A 26,978-nucleotide genomic window follows, 5' to 3' on the forward strand; every position below is an offset into this window, starting at 1 on the left:
CAGACGCCGTGTGTCGTTTCGTGGCATGGGTCACGACGTGGCTAACGCAGCGTCTCTGTTCGCGTCCTTCTTTTCTTCGACTGCGCCGCACAACAGACGTACTCGGGCCTGTTCTGCGTGGCCATCAACCCCTACAAACGCTTCCCCATCTACACCAAGCGCGTCGTGGAGATCTACAAGGGCCGCAGGCGTACTGAGGTGCCTCCCCACGTGTTCGCCGTCTCAGATGGAGCCTACATGGACATGTTGGCCAGTGAGTATTGCATTTCGACATTCGCATGTGTCTTCGAATGTTTTTTTTTTACTTGTGACGTGATCGAGACGGTCACGGCTACCGTACGCGGAGTTCATGCAGTGAACAGGTTTCGTAATGTGTTCGTATATTGATGGCACGTGCCGACTAGACGTACTGGTTCGCAATCCGTGACGAACTTTACCGAAAAAGGAAGTGAGATTAGAACTCGTGCCAGAGCTTACTTGCTTGGTTTAAATTGAGGGCTTTTCCGCGGTAGTTTTCGAGAAACGCTAGCGTTAAAACGCGAGTCTGTATGGCGCATGGTAATTCTCTTTTAGAATAGGGAGTTTTCGTTTGCCATACCCTTGGTTAGCGGACGTTGAAGGCTCAGCGTTTGAGTATCCCCCGCAAACGCTAACGCACACTCGCAGCACCCTCGCTACTCGCAAACGGGCGTTGTGGGCCTCTCGCCCTGCACCCTGTTTTAGACTTTCTGCGTGTGGAGCGCGAACACTAACGACGGTCAGCGTAATGACGCATGCGCAATGGTAGTGACAACTACGAATAGCATACGCAAAGCATACAGTACTCTATTCGAAAGCTCTCTAACAGCATTCTCAAAGCTTGCGTTTGTTGTGGGCATAGCGTTGCGGTGCGTATCGTTGCGTCCTAAACCGATGTCAACTCTATCACTCACTAACTTCCAGGGTACCGCTTCGGATAGCGTAGTTAGGCTTATTTGGAGCAGCTTAACACCGTTTGCACCTATTCGTAACAACAGCGGCGTCTCTCGTTGCTCCCAGGAAATCCCGCGTGTGTCTGCTTTTAATTTAGCCACACTCAGCTGAAATAAACTTCTTCAATCTGTTTCTGGCTACAGCAATGTTATCGTCTAAACATTCGCGCTTTCTTATCAATTAGAACGTGGATGAGTTACGGAACCTCCCTAGGTGCACGGTGGTTGTACGTTCCGTACCAGCTACAGTTATTACGTACAGTGCAGCGTTTTGACCATGGCTGTACCACACGCTGACACGACGTGCGTTCTATTTGGCATGCATAGTCATGGACGAACACTGGCGATGTTGCACTGCACGCAACAGTTGGAGCAAAGACGGGAGGCACTTTCTGTGTGCATCAGCTCTTGCTGTGCAGAAAAGGTGTCTTGTAGTTTTTGCAACTCATTCACTCACAAAACCAGCATCAGGCGTAGAAGAATTGCGGGAACTTACCATATAGCGGGAAAATATTGAATAATGGAATGAATAGTTCGAAGATACGGCCATCAAAAAGCTCAGCTTTTTTTAGGATTATATTCGTCGAGTGATCAGCGGCGTCAATATGCCTGCTGATTTTCGTTGTTGGGAGTATGTTGTACATATCGTGGTCTAGTACTTGCATCAACAATTTATATTCTCATTTAGGTGCTTCAGAAATATTTACGTGTACCATTATTATTTCTTCTTTTTTCACAACCTAGTATTTTTTTAACGGCTGCATATTACTTAGCATCAGGCAACGCCCAAGCTTTTCACTAAACCCTAGATGGCGTTGTGGCAAGCTGATGTTTGTAAGAAACCAACTTTCCAAATGGCTCAACTCATGTGATACGTTGCCTTCATGGTTAACATTTTCTTAATCACTACTTCAGTACTAGCGTACCGTTGGGGACAACATTGTAACGGCATTTTCTTTCTCTTTTATTACAGACCGTGAGAACCAGTCTATGCTTATCACGTAAGTCACATTGACCCTGAAGATTTTTCAACATCTTGTATTTTCTGATTTCCTGATACAATTCTATAAATATAAGAGTAGACGTTTAGGCTACTTGTGTACAGTGGTGTGAGATCTGCAAGAGGCAATCCTGAAAGAAAATTTCTTCCACCTGTCTTCATATTGCCGCGTTTTTGGTCTCATCTACCAAACACCAAATAGTCTTGTGTCCTTGATTCCTTTGCATGAGACAATATTGGAGGCTAAAATTTGTAGCAGATGTTCGCTAGCCAACTGGATCTCTTGCAGCGAAACTGACTGCTCTTGACAAAAAGTGGTATAGCAAAAAGGAGCAGCTCTTATGCCTTTCAGGCTTTGTGTGACGTTGTTACCACATTTACACTTGTCTATTCACCAATCATCACACTTTCAGGTTAATCTGAAGAAATTGCACCCAGTTATTGGTTATTTCGTGGTAATTAATGGTAGATCACTAGATATATTTTACAATTGTGGTGGAATCTTGTTCCACAGTGTGTGAGTGTTTTCTCACGTCTTGTTGACCCCTGCCCGGTAACCCTCTCTTTCCTCCTTTCCCTCTCACCTCCCAGTGGCGAATCAGGAGCGGGAAAAACTGAGAACACCAAAAAAGTCATACAGTATTTCGCCCTTATCGCCGCCTCGGGTTTTAAGCAGCAGTTTTCCAGCGGAGTAAGTGGAAAGAACAAACAATATTCTTGGCTGCCACATCGGCGACTGCAGCAGCAGCCGATGCTTAAGCCCTAACTCGCATGCAGATGTTGCCGCCTCTTGTGTACGCTGTCGCTGCGTCTAAAGGTCACAGCCTTGTGTCCTCGGGGCAGCGTAATCGTTGGCAGGGCACCCATCTGGATGAGTTAACGTCACACGTCAAGATAGGTGCACTGGGCTCGATGTTTCAGCGCGGCGTTTCATTTCGCGGGAACATGCAGGAGGAGAGCTTTTTAAAGGAATCGAGATGTCAGATACGCCTTTACGTATTTCAAGCGATTGTCAACGCAATAAGCGTATTGCGGCGGTCTGGCACGGTAGAGTTAACCGGGGCCTCGCTTCTTTGTTGCACTTGAATTTTGACGACATCTTTACCGCTAAACGTGACGTCCAGAAGTTAGGCCATAAGTATTCAGTGTTTCAATGATCTTTTCTAGGCAAAAGGTATGCGTTGGCCTTAGGAGTGAGCTATTCTTATCTTCAAGGAAGTATTCTCCTTCGGGAAAAATGGTGTCTGCTTTAGGCAGAAGGACCCTACTCCTTTAGATGCCACGACCTCCTTACCGACTCCCACCTGAAATCCCCGCGAAAACCAGTACTAAAGAACATCTCCAGGACGTAACAACCCAGTCCAATCCCAGACTGGATTCCGCACCCGAACACCTCACCAACCTCCGGAACGTCCGTTAATAACCCGATCGATGCCTCGGTGTAACCGCGTTGCGTCAACTGTTCTCTTTCTCTCTCTTTCTTTCCCGCCCACCCTCAATTTTTCTCCTCCGGCTGCCCCTAGCGGCGAGTCTGGTGCCGGTAAGACTGAGAACACGAAAAAGGTCATAGCCTATTTCGCGCACGTCGGCGCCACGAGCAAGAAAGAGGAGGCCGCAAAGAAGGACTCCAAGAAGGTATCCACACCTGTCGTGCAAAAACCCTTTCCGCCCCCGCCCGCCCGCTGTTTACATCCCGTGATTTCCTTGTAGCCGTCCCACAATTCGTTTCAGAAGCATGGTTGCGTGCTTTGCTCCATCAGGCATTGGGACAACACGGCGAAGCAACCCGGGTTATCATGTTAGTGTCCCTTTAAAATCAGCCCACACAATGTCTTACGTATTTGGTACATTTGGTTTAGGAATAACTTCAATGGCTGAAATTTACTGGTATAAAACGCTCGCAGTTTCCAATTACGCAATGCGGTAATCACACAGCTATGCAAAGAAGGCTGTAGAATCAGTGTCATTGATCACAGCAAAACACTTTTTACCTTCAACCGGTAAACGAGCATAACTCTTAGATCTACTAAATATCTTTTTTTAATGTGCGACAGTACACTTCCCAATCAAGTGAGCCATCGGAATAGTTCTTGTTGGTTTTCAGTCTTAAATATCCGTCTTTAGCTCTGCACAGCACATGCAACACTGTAAATTTCGGAGTGGACCTTAAGTCATTCGTTAGGTTTCGGGTAGGCTTTCTATGCCTTTGTCCTGATGGTTGATTCTAGATGGAGCAAAAAGCAATTGCAAGAGTTTTCTAAAGGAAAACGGGTCATCCCAAGTATCCCACTAACGGTAAAAGCACGCGTTAGCCGACCAATAGTTGTCCTGGCAATGTAGCCCTCCGAGCTCTGCCTTTGCACCATCCGGTACCGCACATCTTGTCCTGTAAACGCCTCTTTCGCGGACTGCAGGCACGTTATCAAGAACTGCACACTATCGTGGCTATACTTCATTTTGTAGTGGCCTTGATCCTCGCAAAAACCTTTCTTTCATTTATCTTGATTGTTATTCTTGGCTGACATAATAGCATGGCTTCAGTTGCTGCTTTCTCAAGACTGCTGAACAACTAATCGGTATCCACATGAGACACTGTACACCTTCACCACATAAAATGCGACTGTCATTAAGCTTTTCTCCTTTGATTACTAATTACCCGGCTGGTCAATAATATGCACTTTTACAAAGCGTAGTGTTTAACTCTGCAACCATTGCTAGACCTACAGAATGGTTTTCCTACGCGGTAAATGTCCCGTGTGGACGTTTAAAAACAAATGATACTCTAGTTCTGTAACTGATACACACCCTGCCTTCATTTTAGACGGACATTACTGTTAAGCTTCTAACTTCTTGTGATTAAGTAAATAAATAGAACAAGACGCTTCCACAAGCAGTGTTTCAGGCGTGAGCTGCATGCACGAACATATGCTGACACTCAGAGTCACAGGGGCATTAATTATTTAATAAAGACATGTTACACGGATCGAGTATGCCACAGTATTGAAGTCTAGCAACTTCGAGGAGGTTTTGACCCTAAGAGCAAGGTTACAAACGCCTGTATTGTACGTGCTGTGAAGCTCTTGTAAGCGCGAATGAGAGACTTCGAACGGTCCTATCAGCCGCAATACCGATAACGAAATAGACAGGCAGAAGGCAGGAATGCGTAAGCTTCCATTTTGTAGACATTCACAGTGGCCGCAAGAGCAGCGGTGCAGTGTAACGTCCACGGTGGTTGCCCACGAATGTTTATGGTCCAGGTCTTCTAACAGTTTCTCACGACGCGTAGGGCAACTTGGAAGATCAGGTTGTGCAGACCAACCCCGTTCTCGAGTCCTTCGGTAACGCCAAGACCGTGCGTAACGACAACTCTTCACGATTCGTGAGTATACCTCAAACCACTGTACAATATTTGTGTAGTCTATTCACTTCCACTCATGGGGTCATCTTGTTCTGTTGTCTCAACACAGGGTAAATTCATCCGTATCCACTTCGGTCCGATGGGCAAGCTAGCCGGTGCTGACATTGAAACATGTGAGTTCGGAAGATAGCTATTGCTTTCTTGCCTGTAAACCAAGATGCCCCTCTTTACGGCTTTTCAAATCCTTATGCTAGACATTGTTCCTCTGATGTGTTTGTGTTGGTGTGAATGTTATTACTTCGCGCTAAAGGGTCTAGGCCTTGTTTATGTGTTCGGTGTACCATAAAATGACATCTTAAAGTGCTTGATATGTTGTTATGGTGCATCGTGCTTGCCGAACAGGCATATAACTCATATAGTGTTATACCACTAGAGAAGTCTGCCGCATTTCCACCTCTACACCTCGAATGCAGCTGCACCCGAGCCTGCGCCAAAGGGGGTTCACTATAAACTGACGTCGTGATAGGAACTGCTGGTGGTCTCGCCTTAGAAGAACACTATTCAGGGCATGATAGCGACTCTTTCCTTAATTGCAGACGCCATCGGCTGCCGAGCTTCGGCCGTTTAGATGGAGCTTCTCCAAACTTCAGATCTGTATGACTTTAGTAAAATACCTCGGCAGTGTTTCGGAATAGTGCGTGCTATGTCAGGTTTGTTAAATTAAAAGCATATCGCAGGTGATGTTGGAAATTGTGCTGACTCAGCTAAAACCACCCGCTACACACAGTTATTGCTTCTGATACGCGGATAATTGCGGCATCGTAAAAATTTAGAGTGGAGAGAATGGCCTTGGTGAAAGCACAATTTTTTTCTTTTTTGCTACCAGATCTACTGGAGAAGGCTCGTGTCATCTCTCAGCAACCCGCTGAGCGTTCGTACCACATCTTCTACCAGCTCATGTCAGGAAAGATTCCTGGGCTGAAGGGTAAGCCATGCATGCTTGCTTTTTGTTAGCAGATTCATATTCATACTCTTCCCAGACTTGTTCAAATGTGGAAGAAATTTCAAAAGAACGACTCTAATGAGGTATTTGTGAAAATCTAAAAAAAAGCACCTTTGTTTCTAACTAGAGGCAATCCTGAAGAATATTCCTAGTTTATGATGAAGTTTCACACGCTGATTTATATTTCTGAAATATGGTACTGTATTCCGTCGCGTAGCTTCAATCCTCGTTCGAAAGCATCGTAATCGAGAGAAAGCTTTTCAAGTGCCTATGCCGCTTAGGTTAACAGAAGAGGTCATTTTGATGATAATGTCGATGCGGTGGTTAGCGCAATTTGCTACACCTTGATATTTACTATTGTGCTCTAAAGAAACACTAACTGCGATGGTGGCATTACAGTAAAACCAGCCTAAAACAATACTGTGGGGGCATCTTCTGTGAGAATGGCTAGTGGTATGCATAGAGCTTCAGTTGGAACGTGTCCATACGCATTTCTCATGTGTGAGTAAAATATCTAGCCATCCAGATTGAACTTGCCGCGTGACGACCACGTAAGATCGGTGCGCATACCAGCTCATTGCCTACATGTAAGACCACATCTAACAATCGGTTACAAACAAACACATCGATACACCCGTTGATGTGATCTGAGCAAGGCGTTAATACATACGCACAGAAAGATTGACAGCTATATTAAGTTGCAACATCGCCAAAAAAATTTGATTTCTACGAAAATAAAATTACTGGTGCTGCTTAGGCACGCTTTACGCAGCCGCATTGCTTATTACAAGTAAAATATAATGCAAATGCTTGAAGTTGCCGTTTTGGGCTGAGCCATAACAAGTGTGACGAAACGAGTGCATTGACGGTGCATGCCTTTGATGCCATCTTAATGGGCTTTGGTGTTTTTACACATTTATTTTGTCATTATCGTGTGATGCTTTGCTTTTTTTGCGCTAAGGAAAACAACCAAGAAATTATACATAGTTCGCACTGATCAAAAACCTGTTTTCATGAAACGTTCTATGGTGAAAATTGCATGCAGGACAGCAGCACTTCTGCAGAACTGCTAGCTACATTGCACCTATCATTGCAATGCTTTTTGTCTGCTGTTTACGTAAATGTTTGCACTAACGAGTGAAAGCGCTTGCAAGCAGATTATGAAAACAAAAAAAAGTATCCTGTCAGGGTAGGCGATGTTACGGTGTGCTTGATATATAGAAAAGAAAGGTACAAGGGCAGCCGATGCTTCCAAGCTTTGAACGAACGTAATGTCTTTGTCATAAAATTTATAAATAGTTTTCTAAGAAATCAGTTCGCATTATTCAATATTATCTTCGGTAGCAGTAAGTTTCTCCATAAATTTATCTGCCAATGCGGCCACTTGCTGGCCCCACTTAATTAAGAAAGGAGAAATTTCAGCCAGTCGTGAATTTGCTTAATTTTGTTGGGAGCTGTGACCCGCGGGGCTGGAGCTAACCCGCGTGGCTTGCCAGAGTGCTGCGCCTTGAGCTGCTGCTTTGTCTAATGAGCTTTGCCTTTCGGTGCCCCTGTCGCCTCCTTCCAAACGCACAGAGAAACTGCTGCTCAGCAATGACATCTCCGAGTATCACTTCGTCGCTCAGGGTAAAACTGAGATTGCCGGCGTCGACGACGGCGAAGAGCTGATTGCCACGGACGTGAGTAGCACGGTCACTCGAGAGACACTACGCCTCACGACCATGGGTCCCGTCTCCCTTTTTTGAGCACGTTACCTATCTACCACCACTTTTATATGCCCCCCATCATCTATATCCGGCCACTTCTACGCCACCACTCTTTACCACTATTCTCCACCGCCAATCTGTACCGCCACTCTTGTCCACCACTCTCTAATGACCTTTTCGTTCCACAACTACCCGATCTTCGCGGTCATGCTCCTTGACAAACCCTCACAATCCACTTTTTTTCTGGTAAACCTTCGTTTAAAGCCTCCTGTTTACCACCGACGAACCACTGCACCTACTGTGATAGCCAAAGCAAACATACCCCCGAGAATAATACGCTCACCGGCATTTGCGTTTTCCCAGGAAGCTTTGTCGTAGGCACTCGTTCGCTGTCGCCCGTTTCGCTAGAGGAAGCCAGCCGACAGAAGTTACCGCATTTCGTTAAACACCACGGATTTCTTCGGGAAAGCATTACCATGTCAAAGTTGAATAAGGGTAATTTTGCTACGCGGATCGCAGCCTACAGCGAGGTTTTCAACACTTCTTCCATAATTAAGTTTGTGCAGGTGGGTGCAAGGCTTAACAAACGCTTCCGTAATTCGCATGAAATACAAAAATCTTGCTCGGTCATACTTGCATCACACGCGCTGCGGCACAGCAAATACAGTCTAACAGTTTTTATATTTTCGGTGCAATTGTTGTTGGCCTAGGAATTGATGCAGCTATATGTTTTCCTAAAACAGATTTTTTTTTAAGAAGGTGCGATGCCATAGTAATTGTTTCGTTTTGAGTGCAATACAGCTGAACCTTTAAACAGAAGCGAAATAAAAACACCGTTAGAACGGAGTCTAAATTTGTTCAGCTTGCTGTCTTGTCACGAACTAATGTTAAGAGCTACATAATACAGGCCGGCTGCTTTAGGCTTGCGTTAAAGGTGCAGTACCGCAGTGGGCAATAGGGAAGGTCGTGGCCAGAGTGCGACGTTGCGACCTTCCCGTTCCTGTTCCTTGCCGTTGCAGAGAAACTGCTCCTTAGCAACAACGTCAACGACTACCATTTCGTGTCCCAGGGTAAGACTAGCATCCCCGGTGTTGACGACGGCGAAGAGTTTATGGTTACCGACGTGAGTAACTCTTTTCCTTCCCTCCTTTACGTCCCGCCTCCCTTTCCTTCCATCATGTCACAATCATCAGTACTTTTTTATTTCTTCATTATTTTCTCATCCTGAAGGTATAGTGGTTATGTGTGAAGCAAAACCTGTAGATTTGATTGTTTCTTGCGCTATCTTCAGCTACCCAGGATCTGCTTCTATAGCTGTAGAGCAAAAACTTGAACGCCTCGAATTACGCAGTCTCTATTAGGTTCTATTAGCTATCTAATAGGTAAGTCTCTATCAAGTCTCTATTAAGTAGTCTCTATCAAGTCTCTATGAGTATTCTCTGTTAGGAATAAGTAGTCTCTGAACTGCATTTTCTATAGTCTCTACACGTATTTTTCAGATTATGCATACAATTTCACATTTGCATATTCTTTCGTGATTTTCAACTACAGAAGACTCACTTCGGAAGCTGCTTGTGCGTGAGAGCTCTGATCGCAACGGCTGTTGCTAACTTTATCTCAGAGAGGAGTGTATAAAAACTTCCGCTTCTGGTGAAACCAAGGAGCACTCGGGGAAGGTTAGCCTAACTTTCGTAATTATCGTTGGTCAGAAGCTAAATGTTTCCTTTGAATCGGCCAGAAGAGCTCTTAAGTGAACGAATGCAGCGTGCGCCCCCATTTTAACGCTTCTGTCGACGCGCGAACCGCAGACTGCCTTCGACGTGCTGGGCTTCACGGATGAGGAGAAAGAGAACATCTACAAGGTTACGGCGGCCGTGATGCACTTCGGCTGCCTGAAGTTCAAGCAGAGGCCCCGAGAAGAGCAGGCCGAGGCCGATGGCACCGAGGAAGGTGAGCGCGTCGCCCACTTGCTGGGTCTGAACGCCGCCGACCTCTACAAGAATTTGCTCAAGCCGCGCATCAAGGTCGGCACTGAATTCGTCACCCAGGGCAGGAACATCACCCAGGTACGCCCGTCCAGTCACTGTCAACTTCTTTGTAAGCAAGGAATGATTGACGACCACACTTTTGAAGTTCGAATTAGCCTGATAGCAGGGATAGCTTAACTAGGGCGAGAGCCATGGGGGAAGGTTTGGATGCAGACTTTGATCCTCGGGGCAGGATGAATTTTTCAAATATATATATTTCCTTTTTGAGAAATATTTATTGATTCACACGTGGTTTCAATTGGATTTGTGTTAACTATTCCTTCTTGAATTGTTCCACCTTCTTGCAGGATTACGCAGAACTCATTTGCAAAATTTGCTTTCAAGTGAGCGATCACCACGCTAACGCCATGTTCAGTGCTCGGGAGTTCATATGTCGGTCCTTTGCTGAAACGACTAGTATTGGCCGCTGGAAAATGACACTACGTGTGCGACCACTTGAATTTACCAACAACTGTTTATTGAGCATTAGAGATGCAACGTCATGCTGGCATTTACGGCATTTCAGTTGCCACAAAAGTCGACTGACGTAAACATGCCTTTCTAAGTTATTACACAAAAGCCTGCACACGTGTCGGGACGCTTTAGGTCGACATTTTGAAGCGCGTGTCACTTTATCGATCTGCATTCGAAATCAGTTTAGCGTGGAGAATGCGAACATTGTTGTGGCAGAAAAGAGGGAGCTCTTGTGGATACCCGATAGGGTATATGCACTTGCTGAATGCTGGCGGGGCTTTTGAAATGCGTAGGCGACTTTGAAACTTTTTAAACGTTTATTCCCGCACAGGTGACGGCCTCCGTGGGCGCCCTGTCCAAGGCCATCTTCGACAGGCTCTTCAAGTGGCTGGTGAAGCGTGTCAACGAGACTCTCGACACCAAGCAGAAGCGCCAGCACTTCATTGGTGTGCTGGATATTGCCGGTTTCGAGATCTTTGACGTGAGTCGGACACCATTGGCATTTTTTGTGTATTTGATTGAGAAAACAGTCACGCGGATACAGTAACGTGGAATCTCTATCTCGTTGCAGTGTTAGTGCTCTCGATAAGCGAATAGACGTATTCAGATATGACGCGTCGTAGTTGGGGATTGGTATGTTTTTTTTTCGATTCAAAAGCCCTTAGGAAGATCTTCGTTTCACGAAATGGGATAAGGCATGTTAGATTGTCGGTCAGTGTATATTCAGCAGTATGCATATCATTCAGGATTGTATTAGTGGGAAGAAAAGAAGCTTGAGTTAGTGACAGGAATTGCTGTATATCAGTTATCGTGGAGCTCAAATTCAATACCCGAGGCGTCTTGGACCTGGCTTTAAATAACTAAAATAGCTTCAAAATCCAGCTGACAATTGGATACCCTCCGTTCCCCCAAAACCTTTTCAAGTCCTGCCTTATCCTTTTTAGACTAGTACCTATACATCCCCCCTTGCTTATAGAAAGTGCCCTCAAACCTAGATATCTGCCTTAAGTATATAAGCAGGCAAGTGAACGAAGGGAACCTCTTTGCCTGACTTTCTCCAGCACCAATTACTTCAGTATCTACTAAAGCCACAACACACTCTAGACTCCTTGCGCCCGCTACCGCGGAGCGTTCCTCTAGTGTGCCACCTCTGTCTTCCCAATCTAGACCTTCTTCCTTCCTTTCCCGTCCCCTCCTCCCTCGCAGTTCAATAGCTTTGAGCAGCTGTGCATCAACTTCACCAACGAAAAGCTGCAACAGTTCTTCAACCACCATATGTTCGTTCTTGAACAAGAAGAGTACAAGCGCGAGGGAATCGAATGGGAATTCATCGACTTTGGCCTCGACCTGCAAGCATGTATCGAGCTCATTGAGAAGGTAACTAGCCGCTAAGAGACCCGCCCGAGTTATGCGGGTGCGCTCGCAAACGCAACTGTAGCCGCTACCACAGGGAGGGCCACCGCGTAACACGTCTGTCATGAGCAAAGCGACGGCTGCCAAAGCACACCAAGGCATTGAGAGCTCTTGTTTTCATATTCCTGCTGTAACTCTTTGACTTTCGTAAGCTTCAGCTGAGCACGAGTTGTACAGTATGCCTAAATACTCCACTCAGGGAACTTTTCAAGAGTGATGGCGTTCTTCAGTGCCTTGGTTGGCTTACAGTTGCCGATTCTAGTGAAACTGTGGCTTCAAGCTGTTAACATGCGGATGTTCTGCTTTTTTTTTTCATTTCTGTCTCACCCGCCCTCACACAACCGCCGCTGCCACCACTGCACTATTTTTCTTTTTGTGTCCTTTCCTACTATACACAACACCCACCATGTCAACTGTTCCCCCCAAATCGAATCCGGTCGCGAACAGTTCAACGGCTTCGAGCAAATTTGCATCAACTTCACCAATGAAAAGCTGCAGCAGTTCTTCAACCACCACATGTTCGTTCTGGAACAAGAAGAGTACAAGCGTGAGGGCATCGACTGGGTCTTCATTGACTTCGGTCTTGACCTCCAAGCTTGTATCGAGCTTATTGAGAAGGTAAAGCCACCTCCCACCAACCGCTCATGCCTAGCCCCGGTTATAGGACTTCCCCGTAGCGAGTCCGTGCCCCCCCTCCGCACAATCTCCTTCCACCGTAGCTGATGTCAGTCACAATGGCGGACACCCCATGACTGAATATTCCCTGAGCTAACTAGACACCGTGTAAACGCAAAAGGGTCGAAGCGAAAAGAGGCAAGCAATGTGATAGAGAGCCGTCAAGTCAGATGCCTCATTTTGCTTTGTTCCGTGTGTGTTTCACGAATGAAGTAAAAATAAATGCATGCGCATCGTTTAGATGTATGCGAAATAGATTTCCCAGTGATAACTATTGCAGACCTCCAAAATTACTTGTAGCCTGTTCATGATATTCCCTCCAATCGCCCCCAAATGCCCCGAAGTAAATCAACTTTTCCTTTTCTCCAATGTTACGCATGGCCACCAACTACAGCAGATCAACGTGTAACACATTCAATATTCAAACAACACACGCTTGTAATGAAGCATGTGCTACATCTACCACTCTTACCAATGCCTCTTTTGCAAAATGCATGCGACCTACCTCTCTGATAAAATTTTTTGTTAACAATTTTTATGGCTGTGCCATTTGAAAATGTCTGTTCTACATTATTGTTTTGATTTTATTAGCTATCTGTGTGGCTTTACAATTTTTTTTATTTCGAAGTGATGCGCATTTTATTATGCTTCTACAGGACATGCTATCTGCCATTAAATGCTTGGATTTTTGTTTATGGGTGCATGATTGGGCTATATTAGTCCAATTTTCAACGTTTTTTTTTCTGCTCGAAAATGCACTATTGAGAACACTACATAATTTTCAGCACTGTTTATATATGCATGGCTATTTTCTTGGAGTGAATAATACAATGGGATAGGTATATAAATATAGATAGCCCTGGTCATCTATGGTCAGAATAATAAATTTTCGATAGCCAGCAGGAATTGCGCATTCAAGTATTTTACCAGTGTGTGTTAACTGCTGATGATATACATAAATAGGATGCTACGATCAGTTGTAAGCATTGCTTGTGACGTCTCCTAAAATTTTCTTCACATTGCACGAAAATGCTTCCGAAGATGTATCAATAGGAATTCTACTTTGGATTAATATGTTTAGGTAGTATGTCAAGCTTTGCAGCGAACTGCTGACAAAAAAGTAAACAGCATTTCACATCGCAGCTCTTAGCTTGCAGTGAATCATTGAAACGAACTTTTGTCTAAGAACATGTCATTTCGGAATTTCCGTTGTACAGGAGCCGCGACTACAGTTATCATTAAATGTATTCGCTGTTGGTTTTGTTTCTGAAATGGTGATCATGATTAAAAGACATCCCATTCTCTGAGTGCCTCTTCGTCTTCTTCGCCCACCAGCCTATGGGTGTGCTCTCCATCCTGGAAGAAGAGTCTATGTTCCCCAAGGCTTCGGACAAGACCTTCGAGGAGAAGCTGAAGACCAACCACCTTGGCAAGTCACCGAACTTCATCAAGCCTAAGCCTCCCAAGCCTGGCCAGGCTGAGGCCCACTTCGCCATCGTCCACTACGCCGGCACTGTAAGCTTATCGAACACTTATTGGATACAATTGCTATCGCACTCAGTTTTTTTTTTACTCTCATAACACAATTCCCAACAGACTTCAAAACATATACGCCAAGGTAGCACAAAAAGTAGCGAAAATGCCAGTACAGCATTATTCAAAAGCTTCTGCGTCTTTCTTTGCGTCGTGATCGCGTATGGCTCGTTCATTGCTTGACTTTACTACCAACGATTGTGCTCATCGAATGGCGAGGATCTTCCATCTTTCTCTCATATTCCAATATGACTTCACCTGAGAATTTACACTGGTGTATGCTTATGTGGGTGCACTAATCAGTATCGGAGAGCAGTTTACGTTTTAGACACGGAGAAACGTGCTAGGACAAACCTGCAGACCTGAATTCCCAGCAATAGCTTAAGCCCAACTGCGCGGCCTCTTGATGCACAGGTGCCATACAACCTCACCGGCTGGCTGGAGAAGAACAAGGACCCCCTGAACGACTGCGTCGTTGACCAGTTCAAGAAGGGATCCAACACGCTCCTGCAAGCCATCTTTGAGGACCACCCTGGCCTGGGCAGCGCTGAAGAAAAGGGTGGAAAGGGTAAGCCTTTAAAGTGTTTGAATACATCATACTACATCGCAGTGAATACTTATTGCCCTGCTTTGTAAAAAGAAGGCTATATCTTTACAGACTGGTTATGTTGCCATCTATGGCTTCAAAGTAGTTTGAATTAACCTAAAAACTGAGGCGCGATTGTACTTGGATCATCTGTTGTTGTGGAGCCGACGTATTTCTTTAGATTCGCAAGCAGTGTTTAGAATCGCAGAATTTATTATAGTGGCCTGCAGCGTCATTGACACCTCATGTGTTTATATATCTCGTTTCAGGCGGTCGCAAGAAGGGTTCCGGCTTCCAGACTGTGTCTGGTCTGTACAGGGTAAGTTCGTTCAACCACGTTACTTCAGTTGGTACTTCGAAGCACCGGTGCTTTGTTGTTTAGAATTATGAAGCGACAAAGAAACACCTTGCTTTTATGGTGCCTTATGTATCGTGTGTGAAAATGTAGTTCACCAAGTAAAAGTGAAGCTTCGTACACTAGAAGGAGGCTAGCATTATGGCACGTCTAGTGTGAAAATATTGCAAGCGACGCAGTGTCTCAGAATATGCATGCTGTTTTTACAATCACTATATAAGGTCCTGTTTAGTAGGACAAGTGCTAGCAATAGATGATTGCACTATTCTTCTCTTTTTCCCGACATATAATCAGTGTAAGACACTGACCATCTTTTTAGTCATAGAAGTATTTTATTTATAGAAGCATAGTGCGTTTACAGCTCGTGTTTTGTTGTTTATAGTGCGCTATGGTGGCAGGTTCGCCGCTCACCACTCAACACGCATTGTCACACTGTAGACGTACGAAACGGCTGTGAGAATTCAGTAAGCGATGCTGCGCTTCCACAGTATCTGATGCTGCCGCTTTGCGCACGGCGACTCGCTGCATTTTGTTTGCAAGCACAATGGAGAAAACTGTCTTTGAGCTGCAAAGTGAAATCCGCTGCAACTTTGGCGAGTCTTCCACAATAGGCATTGGTAATGTCATATAAGTGATAATTCATTATGATCAGAGACAGTCGTCTTCCTCGAATTCGCTAACCGTTCTTATTTGTATGTTTCTGTAGATAATTACAGTTGAATGAAACCTGCACTTTTCCTACAAATGCACGTGAATTTTCTTAGAAGAATGCATTCGTCAAGATCATTTTCACTAATTACTTTTGAAGCCCTTTTCCAGGTTCCTGAAAAAGCACGGTCGGGCGTGCATGTGACCCAAGGTAACGTGAAAGGGTGCAATCATCTGAGCAGTTTGTGACGTACGCTTAATAGAGTGAGATAACAATTTCAAATATATCGAGAGATGAAAATTGTTTTCTGATTGACCTAGCACTTTCATCGCCGTTTAGAAAGTATATGAATGCGTTTCAAATATTTAAATCACAAATGACAGGACCTTCAATTATCTCCGCTTAAAAACTACGCCATATGGTGCGACCTGAGAGGTTCTGTGAGTAGAGCAGTGTGAAGTAACGAAGTAGTTTGAGCACCTTCCCGTGTTCTATAATAAATTCGGCACAATCGACTGCCTTTGTGGTTTGCACAATCAATCTGTTTCTCCTTTCCTTTGCCGCATAGTCATGCAAGAGGCGGTGTTGTGCCGAGTCACGCATAAATCTAATCGTACGGAAACGCCCTTGTAATATAGAGCGATTATCAACTTTCGGAAATACTTTAGGCTTTATATAACACATTCCTAATGTTAGCGTATACTGGGTCACATGCTCGCGCACCTGAACCCAAGACCAAGGCATGAACGGCATGGCTTGAACCTCTGTCTCTCTTCGTAGGAGCAACTGAACAAGCTCATGACCACCCTGCGCTCCACGCAGCCCCACTTTGTCCGATGCATCATCCCCAACGAAACCAAATCCCCAGGTACTTTGTTACCTTGACAACCACCCTGTAGCACGCAGTTTAAATACTGAACAGCAAAAAAATTATCTTATTTTTTGTTGAGGAGGTGATGGGCAATCTTCTTACCAAAACTTCACAGGTGGACTGTGAACTCGAAGCAAACGATTCATACAACCTGTGTCTGCACATATGTATCACAGCAAAAAAAAATTCATATAGGCAGTAACCTCATGTGGTAATTTCGAATGATATGTGCGATAACAGGTGCGATATGTGCGATAACTTGCAAGAACATTTAGATTACAAGAAGCACTTTGCAGTCAAATATTAACGTGCTGTTTTCAAATTGACAAAGCATTATACTACGCCCATTACAGAAGTGCTCACTTAAAACTGAATATCGACTGCGTGCTGTAGGTGTTCCTATGTGTTACCTTGCATGCTGGTTAGATACCAAACCTTTCTTTCTTCTATTCCTTAGCCTGCCATTTATTTCTTCCGAATTCCTTTTCCATATACCTCTTTTAGTGTAGAATCTACCCTAGCCACCCATACGAAGTGTGTTCCTTACAGTGTTCCACTATCTATCGTTTAATGAACTAAGTTCCACTCTACTACGAATGTACTTCCCCGAATCCTATTCCAAAGAAAGAAACGCCTTCTTGTGACCTTTTATTTTCCTCTGAAAATGCACCCTGCATATGACGACGTAATCATCTTCCCATTTTCGCGCATAGCCTTCTCTTTAAAATATGTATATCTATGCATCTTCCAATAAGCATGATTCAACTACCCTCAAACCATCCGTTGCCCAATAAATCTACGTTATTTCCTTAAAGCACGACTCAACTTCCTTCAAACAATCTGTCACTCTTATAATGATACAATAATCCCTTGACACAATTCACTGCCCCCCCGCCCAAATATCATCCTTTTTCACCACCACCCGACTCGGAAGCCTCCACATCTAGAACCAAGCACGGTCTACTTCCCTCTGCACTTTCTAGGCCCGTACTTAGCTGCCCTATGATTTTTCCCTACTTCTCAACTTTTCCAGTGGGAACGTATGAATGCGCACAACCGGCTGCGAATGCTTTTGCTTCGAACGCCGCAGTGTGTGATGATTGTACTTGCTGCCACCACTGCTGCGTTGACATCTATGATAACATTGTATGATAACTGCACGAGTATCTATAACGAAGCTGATTATGGTAAATTTAATACTGTTTGCTTGCTTAGCTTAGGTTAACTAGAACACAAACGCTTGATCGATGCTTAGGCTGTCGAAGGTGCGACATTGATTTAACGATTGCATGGGCGATATGTACAATATGTGCTGCGAGGCTACACTGCAAAACAGTATGCAATCTGCAAAGCACGCCACCGTACTTGTCGCTAATGAGATCATAGCTGTAACGATGTGCTCGTTATATTGTTAGACTGATTCGATGCTCATCAACTAATGCTGTTGCGTGGCTTTATCAGGAGCTTGAGCTGCGTATCGCTAAGATCAGTCTTGAATTGCAGTGAGAAACACCATCGCTGTGGTGTTTCTGTGCGCGCGCGAGCAGGCGTCTAACCCTTGCTTTGCTCACTTTTCTGCCACAAAGGAACAACTGAACAAGCTGATGGCGACACTGCACAGCACCCATCCACACTTCGTACGCTGCATCATTCCCAACGAGTTCAAGCAGCCACGTAAGACACGATCAACGCCGATCCCTCTGTTCGGTGACGCCCACACCAAGCAGCCCATTTCGAGCACGAACTGAGTTCCCGTAGTCCCCTTCCCCAAAAAGACACAAAACAGCCGGTTTCATTGTGTATTCTTAAAGAAATTTGACGAGAGAAACTATGTTTCACTTTTTATATTGGTGGCCCCAGTATGCTCTACTTGTGCATTCTCTTTATTTCGCCTTGTTACGCAGTAATACCGTACAAAGTGCATCTTTCCAAATTTCTGATTCTATACGTAAATGCACAGATAATGTACAGCTTGCCCTTTTGAACGGGCAACAGCAAGACAGTATTCATCGCTTTGTCGCAGTCCCTCTAAGAGCAGTGCCAAAAGTCAACCCAAAGAATTGCTAAAGAAACTGTCACATCAAGTACACTTTTGGTGACCTTTATTTAGTCCAGAATTTTACAAACGTGCGCAGGCTCGCTAGTATTACCCACCACAATCTTTGAAACCGGCTCTTTGCGAAGCATGAACCGAACCTGACATACGCTCTTCTGCCCACGCCGACTTCAGTCGGCCAGTCCCAAATCCACATGAACAAAAACATCCGTGCCCACACCCCCGTTATTCACCAAGTCCCACGCCCTCGATAAACATACCACCGCCTCGTTGACAATGAGCCCACGTCCACACCGTTCAGCGACTCCTTACCTGTGACATGATCCCCACACCTAAATCTCGGAAGCATCCTAGAACCCACCACCACGTACACCCCCCAGGGCATTCGTGCGGCCTCCACCATACGCACAACGCAATGTTATCTTGCGTCATGCCTAACCCTTTCGCCCTGCACTGGTGACCCACAGGAACAGTTGAACAAGCTGATGGCTACCCTGAATAGCACCGCCCCCCACTTTGTCCGCTGTATCATTCCCAACGAAACCAAGTCCCCAGGTACATTCATTCCCTCTGAATATTTTTTACTTGTTCGTGTTGTAGTTGAAAGTCAGGATTCGGTACGCTCATTGTTAAATAATCTTACTTGTGAATAGAGGTATGGAAAATAACGAAGTATTAGAGTAATTTTCTTGTATGCCAGCTATCAGAGCTTTGTTATTGAGCTCGCCTAACAGGCGTGTTATTGTAATTTTGTCTTGCAGAGTGCAGGAAATTTTGGTCACAGAGGCTTTAAATTACTCATTTTATTTCAATCCCGATTTTAATGTGGTAGCAGTAGTTTCTAGTCTTCAGCCTTTAAGAAGAAGTAAAGATGTATTTGCCTAAGTTTATTAAAAGCGTCAATCAGGTTCCTCCTTCGATGAGTTTAAGATCGCAATTTTAAAATTGCTCATGAGAACCCGAGATGTGGCAATACAAATAATAATGTTAAAACGGGCGAATCAAGTTAAACAGTAGTTTTTTAGTTGAACACATATTGACTGGAGTCTGTTTATAACACACAAAAAAATGCCATCTGCCCTTGATAGCATTGCGTGAGTCATTTCTGACGAGGCTAGGATTAGTACAGCCAAGACGCCTAAAAAAAAAACTAAGTGGTCTTACTTTTTTACAAAGACGCCATTTCAGTTTCGAACTTCAAACACGCGAGCATTTCTCACGCATCCGCAGGTGTCATCGACTCTCACCTTGTCATGCATCAGCTCACTTGCAACGGCGTACTTGAAGGCATCCGTATCTGCCGTAAGGGTTTCCCCAACCGCATGATCTACCCCGACTTCAAGCAACGGTAAGCAGGATGCACTATTGAGTACTGACCATTCCGTGTGTTTAAATAACACGATGATGGCCTGAAAGGCAATGAGAAATGTATTTTCAGTTATAACGTGCTGTACTTAGTTTCTCAGATACTGTTTGGTTCCGTTATTTTATGACATCCGCAGAACGAATAGGAGTCAAACAATAATGAAAGCAGTTTTAGCTCACTCTATCTGAGAGGTGCACTCTTTGCACATAAGAATAGAAAAAAATTACGTGTCATCGTCAGATAGCTTGTCCTAAAGCGTAAGACAAATCATGTGGTAACCTTTAGGCCAAGTTCAATAAATGAATTTAATGCAGTCTCCCTTCATTTAGGCTAATGATGTTTATAGCTTTCCTTGACTAGGATTCAAAAATTTCTCCTCTGAAAGAAAACGGCGACCATATATTGTCAATGCCATTTTTTTAAATCACTTGCGCTAATGACACCAGCATTTTTTTTTATTTTTATTGAAGATAGATGCAGGGGATAGATAGCTTCTCGGAACAATGAAATGATGTGTCTCATTCCTTTAGTGCTTGGAAATACTATGAAAGCTATCTGTATTGATGCATCTATTTTCTTTTTATTAACTTGGTGCGCATTGTAACATAAGCGCTTGCTGGCAACTGCAGTCTAGTGTCGATACGTCAGGGTGCGTGCACGGATTAACATCACTTACAAAATCGTATTGGTAATGGAATTGTTTTCCTTTTCATTTGCCATGTACATGCATCATGTTTCTATTGCACTGAGGCCGCTTAAAAGAAAGCCAAATGGCGTTTATTATTTGGTCAGAGCATAACTGCGTCAGAAAGGGCCTCTACGGAGCACATAACGGAATGGCTTTATTGTTTCTTTTTAGTGAAATGTATCGGGGCAGCAGCAGCAGTTGCTTGAGTTGCAATCCTTGCCCTGGTATTGTGTTTTTGAACAGATACACAATCTTGGCAGCCAGCGCCGTTCCCAAGGGCTTCGTTGACGCGAAAAACGCTTCCGAAAAGGTCATCGAGGCCATTCAACTCGATGCCAACGATTTCCGCTTCGGACACAGCAAGGCACGTACTCATGAAAAAAGGATTCCCTGCCATGGTCCTCTAATGGGCACTCTGTCGTGCAGCTCTCGGTCCTACTATTGGCGCTAGTGAAGCCTAATGGCCGATGTGAACTCGGGTAGCGGGAGGAAATTATCTCCCAAGTCTTTATGTGTGAATCAACAGTCACTGTTCATTCACACAACGCAAACTCTCTATGCAAGTGCAAATTTTTGTTCTTTTAATCTTCAAGGGAGCTGCACAACAGAGGGCTGCCTGTGTCCGAATCAGACCTACTCTCAAACCCTGCCCCATAGCCGTGCAACACCCGAAACTTTTTTGTCCCCATATCCAATCCTATACTCATATCGTGAATGTCTAGACGTCTGGCACTTTTTTCTCGATGCAAGCGGTAAGTGAGCCAGATTTAGTTTTTGTACGCCCACTTTTTATCCCATTTTTGCACACCCTTCCTCTGACTCTTGGCGCCTCTCGAAGGCATTCACAATGCCCCCTTCCCCCATCCAACGCGAGGAATTTTGTTCCTCTGACCTCATGGATCCCTGCCTTTGGAGATCGTGCAGCTTTTTTGAAGATGCCACTTTTTAGGCATGTCCGCCCTTCTTGCACGGTCCTTGTCCCCACTTGCCCCCAAGCGCTATTCACAAGAAGAACGTGACTGCACCAAAGATAATATCAAGGCATTGACAAGGTGATTGATAATTGCTGCTCTCAATATTTGTATAACGCCAAAGAGACCGTGATGCCCATGCAGTGTGCACGTACCCTTAAGCATAAAATTTGCCAACATTTAGGGAGTAGCACGATAAGTAATTCTGTAGTTGATGCTGAAAAAAAGGAGCTTTACCCCAAGCGCTTTCTGTCATTGTGCACTTGGACCTTTTGTGGTCCTAGATACGGCATCCTTGCCTGCGGTGAGCTTCCAGACTCCTTCATCGAGGGGAGGCAAGCAACGGAGATAATTATGAAACAGACCAAAATTGACGAGCTTGAATACCGCTTTGGACAAGATAAGGTATGCTGCGCAGCGACTCTTTCCTCAGCTATCGTGTTGTTCCTGCTGCTGTCCCGTAGGCAGACCCTACGCTCTGCCACGCACCATTCCTAAAGCCCACGAATCTCAACCTGCTTACGAACGCCGTACCCGGTGCTTCTTGGCTCGCCTACTAACTGTGGATACACAACGTTTGGTGACCTGACTAGAATAATTGCCGGACTTCGCTCCGCTCACAACTTCTACAGGGTAGCTGAAACAGTCAGTATCGGCTACAAGGAAGAACGTACGTATCAGAGGACACATTCTAATTGTTTTCTCTTGCAATATACTATACTTGAGATGTCCCGCCTGCAGTTCTTCCGAACCTTTTCTGACTTGCATGTCTGGCAACTTTCTCTCAGATATATGTAGATAAAACTGCATTACGTAGCAGTGAGCTAAAGTACCCATACAGTGACGAACAACTGTCAATGAACATGATCAGGCAACTGCCGGTATAGAAGTATCAGATGCGGAGCTAAGTCTGCGCGCATCCCTCTCACGCTCAGTAGTGCCCTTCGACCTGAGCCCTTGCTTCCTCCTGGTACACACCCTTGCCTCCCTGTAGATACGCCATTCTCGCCCCTAACGTGCTCCCTAAAGGCTTCGTGGACGCACGTGGTGCTACGGAGAAGCTCATGGATGCCATAAAACTGGATGAGGGCGAGTATCGGCTCGGATTGAACAAGGTACGTGAGCTCAGTGTACCTCGGTGTTCCTTCCCGTCCTCCTCCACTGCCCTTCTGTTCTTCCCTTGCGCCTGTGTTCCCATTAGACGGACCTGTTTGCACCTCTCCGATTTATTTTTGTGTGATGTACAGTAGTACGCTTTCTTTTGTAGAGTTAATCGAGCTGCATGTTTTAGCTGCGTGGTAGGGACAACCTTGCGGACATACTGCGAGTTAGCTTCACCTGAAGTATGAAGACGCAATAAATACGCCACAATTTGAAAGAAATTCACTTGGTGGACTGATTTCTGCGAAGAACTTTTACATGTTGTGCGTGTCCCAAATAGAAAACAAGTACATTTACAACGTCCTAAATATAACTGGAAAGCTGGAATAAATGCATGGTTACATTTGTTGAGACTGAAAGCTTTCGGGAACTGTTTTGGTAATGTTCTTTAATTTACTAAACTCCTACATTGGGGTATATATTACTCCTGGTCTTCCACCAATTTTGGCTGTTTTAAACTATTGCTAAATTTCTGAGATTGAATGAGCACGTCAGTCATATTCGCATCGAACAAACCATGTTCTGCAATAACGTTTTTACTTAAGCAGTTTTCTTAAGTAGTGCTTCTTTAACTGAGTTTACTTCAATGTTAGAGGAATAAGGTGAGCGTAGTATGTAGCTAGGTTCTCCGTCGTTTTAGATAACAAAGCGAACAAACTACTAAACTTTACTAAATCAATCTCAATTGTCGTACAGATCTTCTTCAGAGCTGGCGTCTTGGGTCGCCTTGAAGAAATGCGCGATGAGCGCCTCGGCAAGATTATCACCATGATCCAGGCAGCCGTGCGCTGGTACCTTACCAAGAAGCACTTCCAGAAGCTCAAGGAACAGAGGTAACATTTCATTTTTATTAGCTGGATGTTTCTACCACCTCAATAGTATATGCAATGCTGGAAGTTATCGCATAAGCGCTTGACGGCATCTTTTGCGCAAAACGTATCCATTTTGGTAGCGTGTGCTTTACCAATAAATCAGTTGCCTACATTATCTTTCACATTCCTTAATACGCAATTTCCTGTAGAGAGCAAGATTAGTTCTTTGCATATAGAATTGTAGTTCCATGCTTTCTCGTAAGATGTTTCAAATGAATCTGTTTTATCTTCAGGGTTGCTCTGCTGGTCATTCAGCGCAACCTCCGCAAGTTCCTCCAACTTCGCAACTGGCTGTGGTGGAAGCTGTACAGCAAGGTATGGAAAATGCAATTAACAACATGGTAGTTCTGTAATCCCAAATGCCAGCAAATCACAGGCACGCGAATATCAATTTGCATTGCGTATTACACCTAATGTAACTCATCCATCAGTTAACAAAAATAATAATAGTTATAATTCACTGTTCAACAACGCACGGGCACTTTTCCACTGCAGGTCAAGCCCCTGCTCTCTGTGGCTCGTGTGGAAGACGAGCTCAAGGAGCTTGAGGAGAAGCTCAAGAAGACCCAGGAGGCCCTCGAGAAGGAGGAGAAGCTTCGCAAAGACCTCGAAGGCCAGAACGTCAAGATCTTGCAGGAGAAGAACGACCTCTTCCTTCAGCTTGAGGCTGAGCGCATGGGTGCTGGCGACATTGAGGAGCGTCTCAACAAGGCTCTCACCCAGAAGGGTGACCTCGAGTCCCAACTGCAAGACCTGAACGACAGGTTGTCGCACGAGGAAGACGCGCACGCTCAGCTCACGCAGACAAAGAAGAAGCTCGAAAGTGAGGTCTCTAGCCTCAAGAAGGACATCGAGGATATGGAGCTTGCTCTGCAGAAGGCGGAGCAGGACAAGGCCACCAAGGACCACCAGATCCGGAACCTCAACGACGAGATTCAGCACCAGGACGAGCTGATCAACAAGCTCAACAAGGAAAAGAAGCAGCTGCAGGAACAGAACCAGAAGACTGCTGAAGACCTGCAGGCCACCGAGGACAAGGTTAACCACCTCAACAAGGTCAAAGCCAAGCTTGAGCAGACCCTCGATGAGCTTGAGGACTCCCTCGAGCGCGAAAAGAAGGCGCGTGCCGACCTCGAGAAGAACAAGCGCAAGGTTGAAGGCGATCTCAAGCTCGCCCAGGAGGCAGTTGCCGATCTTGAGAAACACAAGAAGGAGATGGAACAGAACCTTCAGCGCAAGGAGAAGGAGATGGCCAGCTTGGCGGCGAAGCTCGAGGATGAGCAGGCTCTGGTTGCCAAGCTGCAGAAGCAGATCAAGGAACTGCAGGTAAGGAGTGAACATTTTATTCGTCTTGTCCATCTTTTTATTTGGGCTTTTTCGAAGCATGGGCAACCACACTTGACTGCCGGGGGAGTAGAGAGCGAACAGTTTTTTTAATGTGCCTGTTGATGTGACTGTTGATGTGACTGTCGATGTTTTTGACTCACTTTATTATCTTGATGAAATATAAACTTTTCTCATGTTGAATCAGACCAGAGCGTATACTGTGGGTAACGATAGCTTGTAATTTGCTCCAACTTTTCTATTGAAGCAGGATGACCCCTTTGCTCTAATTATCAGTGACGATCACGATGGCTTTAAGTAATGGCACGAGAATGACAACTGTAGAGTGAAAACGCTTGCAAGTTTTATCCGTAGGACCATGGAATGGTTAGTACGCTTTCTTAAGTATTCCGGAGCCTTTTAATGTTGCCGTTCAGTGTTCTTCTGATGATTCCGCCAAACAAAAAGTGTTTGTGCGCGAAAATATAGGTTGATAAAATGCAACATTCTACTCGCCATAGCTGTAAGTGATACGTTAGTTGATACCTAATGTTCTCCTATTGAGATAGCATACAAACCTGGAATGCATAAAGCCCAATAGAACTACTTCTCCATAATATTAGAGAGATCAGTTTTAATTGACTCCAGTTAATAAAGTATTGCTGCCTTTTTTAACGTGTAACTGTAAGACATCTAAAAAATACTGCGCTTGTGTATTCACGGCTTTGTTAAATAAAGTAATCTGTAGTTTTTTTTTGTCTGCTGGAGAAAAAACCTGGCCCCTGGGCGATTCTCGTGTGAGCCACGTCAGAATCACAAATAATCTTCAGTGCAAAGAGTACAAAAAAAGACGTTCAGAGGGTAGTGAAGAATAATGGTAAAACATTTAGTCAGGAATGCGAAAAATTTGGCCCAAAATACCAGCGAGAGGAATTTCTGAGCTTCTGACCGACAAAAAAAATAGAAGAAAAGCTGATTGCCGTGTCTAAAGAAAGCCGGCTCACCTGTCCCCGTGTGTAAGCGAGACACCACGCCGTCAGTGGCAGCTCGGGCTCAAACTCCGTCCTTGAGAACCTCACTGCGACTGCAACAGCCCGCGCTCGCTATTCGCCAGCCAAACTGGGAGAATGCTACACCCGTCCTCGTGACCACAGGCCGTTGCACCGCGAGCGGGCCCGCCTTCGCCAGGTGAAAAGTTGACTGGGAAGTGATGGGCTGCAGACCTGAAGCTCCAAAAAGAAGACACGTTCGCGGGGTGAGAAAAACTCGAAAAAAGGCGCTGGCCTGTGAGCGCTAGCTGCCGGCGGTGAGTCAGGAGAGGCGCCCAAGCGGGAGCGAACGTGTACATATTTCGGGCCATAGGTATTTTTGGTGAGTGAACGGTGCCTGGGGCGAGGGAGACTAGCTCGGGTTTCCCGAAGCTGGTGGGGCCTCCCACCCTTTTAACGCGTCGGCAGCTGTCTCGAGCCGTCAGTACCGACCCGAGCGAACCGCGGTGCTCCTTGCTCCTCACTCCTCGACCAACCCTGCGACATGGAGAGCTCTTCAGCACTCGAAGCAGCCCGAGCCTTAACGAACGGCGTGACCAATGGAGTAGCCAGTGAAAATGGGCCGTTGGTCAATGGTGCATCGGCTCCCCCCAGGAAGCCCAAGGGCGTGGTCACGGCCGGCGATGCGCTGCTTGAGGACTCCTTCTACCCTCTCCAGAAGGGACCTTACATTTCGCCGAACTACCGACTCAGCGCTGAGAGCAAGCGGCTCGTGCGCCAGGCCCAGGAACCTGTGCTCGCGTCCAGCCCCGCCACAGTGCACCTCATCTATGAAGTATGCCTCGAGACCAGTCGTAGCTACTGATTGTACTACTGGATGTGTCTGTGATTTGTCTCGTACGTCGTCGCTTGGCTAACCGCTCTGGATTTA

At 45.3% G+C, this 26,978-nt stretch overlaps 1 protein-coding gene across 28 annotated transcripts in view; it reads left to right on the forward strand.

Annotated features, from left to right (window-relative positions):
* LOC142767628 (myosin heavy chain, muscle-like) overlaps window positions 1-26,978 on the forward strand; it is a 45,376-nt gene that overhangs the window by 9,870 nt on the left and 8,528 nt on the right. For 6 of the 28 annotated variants that reach the window (XM_075869702.1, XM_075869706.1, XM_075869696.1 and 3 more), the window contains exons 4-22: window positions 97-253; window positions 1,945-1,972; window positions 3,495-3,606; window positions 5,258-5,350; window positions 5,439-5,502; window positions 6,216-6,314; window positions 9,058-9,161; window positions 9,847-10,104; window positions 10,871-11,020; window positions 12,400-12,570; window positions 13,963-14,142; window positions 14,575-14,728; window positions 15,016-15,065; window positions 19,145-19,232; window positions 19,908-20,025; window positions 20,975-21,095; window positions 23,560-23,696; window positions 23,969-24,050; window positions 24,231-25,061. In XM_075869702.1, coding sequence (XP_075725817.1) covers window positions 97-253; window positions 1,945-1,972; window positions 3,495-3,606; window positions 5,258-5,350; window positions 5,439-5,502; window positions 6,216-6,314; window positions 9,058-9,161; window positions 9,847-10,104; window positions 10,871-11,020; window positions 12,400-12,570; window positions 13,963-14,142; window positions 14,575-14,728; window positions 15,016-15,065; window positions 19,145-19,232; window positions 19,908-20,025; window positions 20,975-21,095; window positions 23,560-23,696; window positions 23,969-24,050; window positions 24,231-25,061 — 2,997 coding nt within the window. Of the gene's footprint in view, window positions 1-96; window positions 254-1,944; window positions 1,973-2,562; window positions 2,663-3,494; window positions 3,607-5,257; window positions 5,351-5,438; window positions 5,503-6,215; window positions 6,315-7,907; window positions 8,012-9,057; window positions 9,162-9,846; window positions 10,105-10,870; window positions 11,021-11,745; window positions 11,917-12,399; window positions 12,571-13,962; window positions 14,143-14,574; window positions 14,729-15,015; window positions 15,066-16,530; window positions 16,619-18,207; window positions 18,296-19,144; window positions 19,233-19,907; window positions 20,026-20,974; window positions 21,096-22,696; window positions 22,818-23,559; window positions 23,697-23,968; window positions 24,051-24,230; window positions 25,062-26,978 lie in introns of all 28 variants that reach the window. The other 22 variants (XM_075869724.1, XM_075869712.1, XM_075869700.1 and 19 more) reach the window with 11 other exon arrangements.

Source organism: Rhipicephalus microplus, chromosome 7, assembly GCF_043290135.1.
Source record: "Rhipicephalus microplus isolate Deutch F79 chromosome 7, USDA_Rmic, whole genome shotgun sequence".
NCBI classification, from domain to species: domain Eukaryota; kingdom Metazoa; phylum Arthropoda; class Arachnida; order Ixodida; family Ixodidae; genus Rhipicephalus; species Rhipicephalus microplus.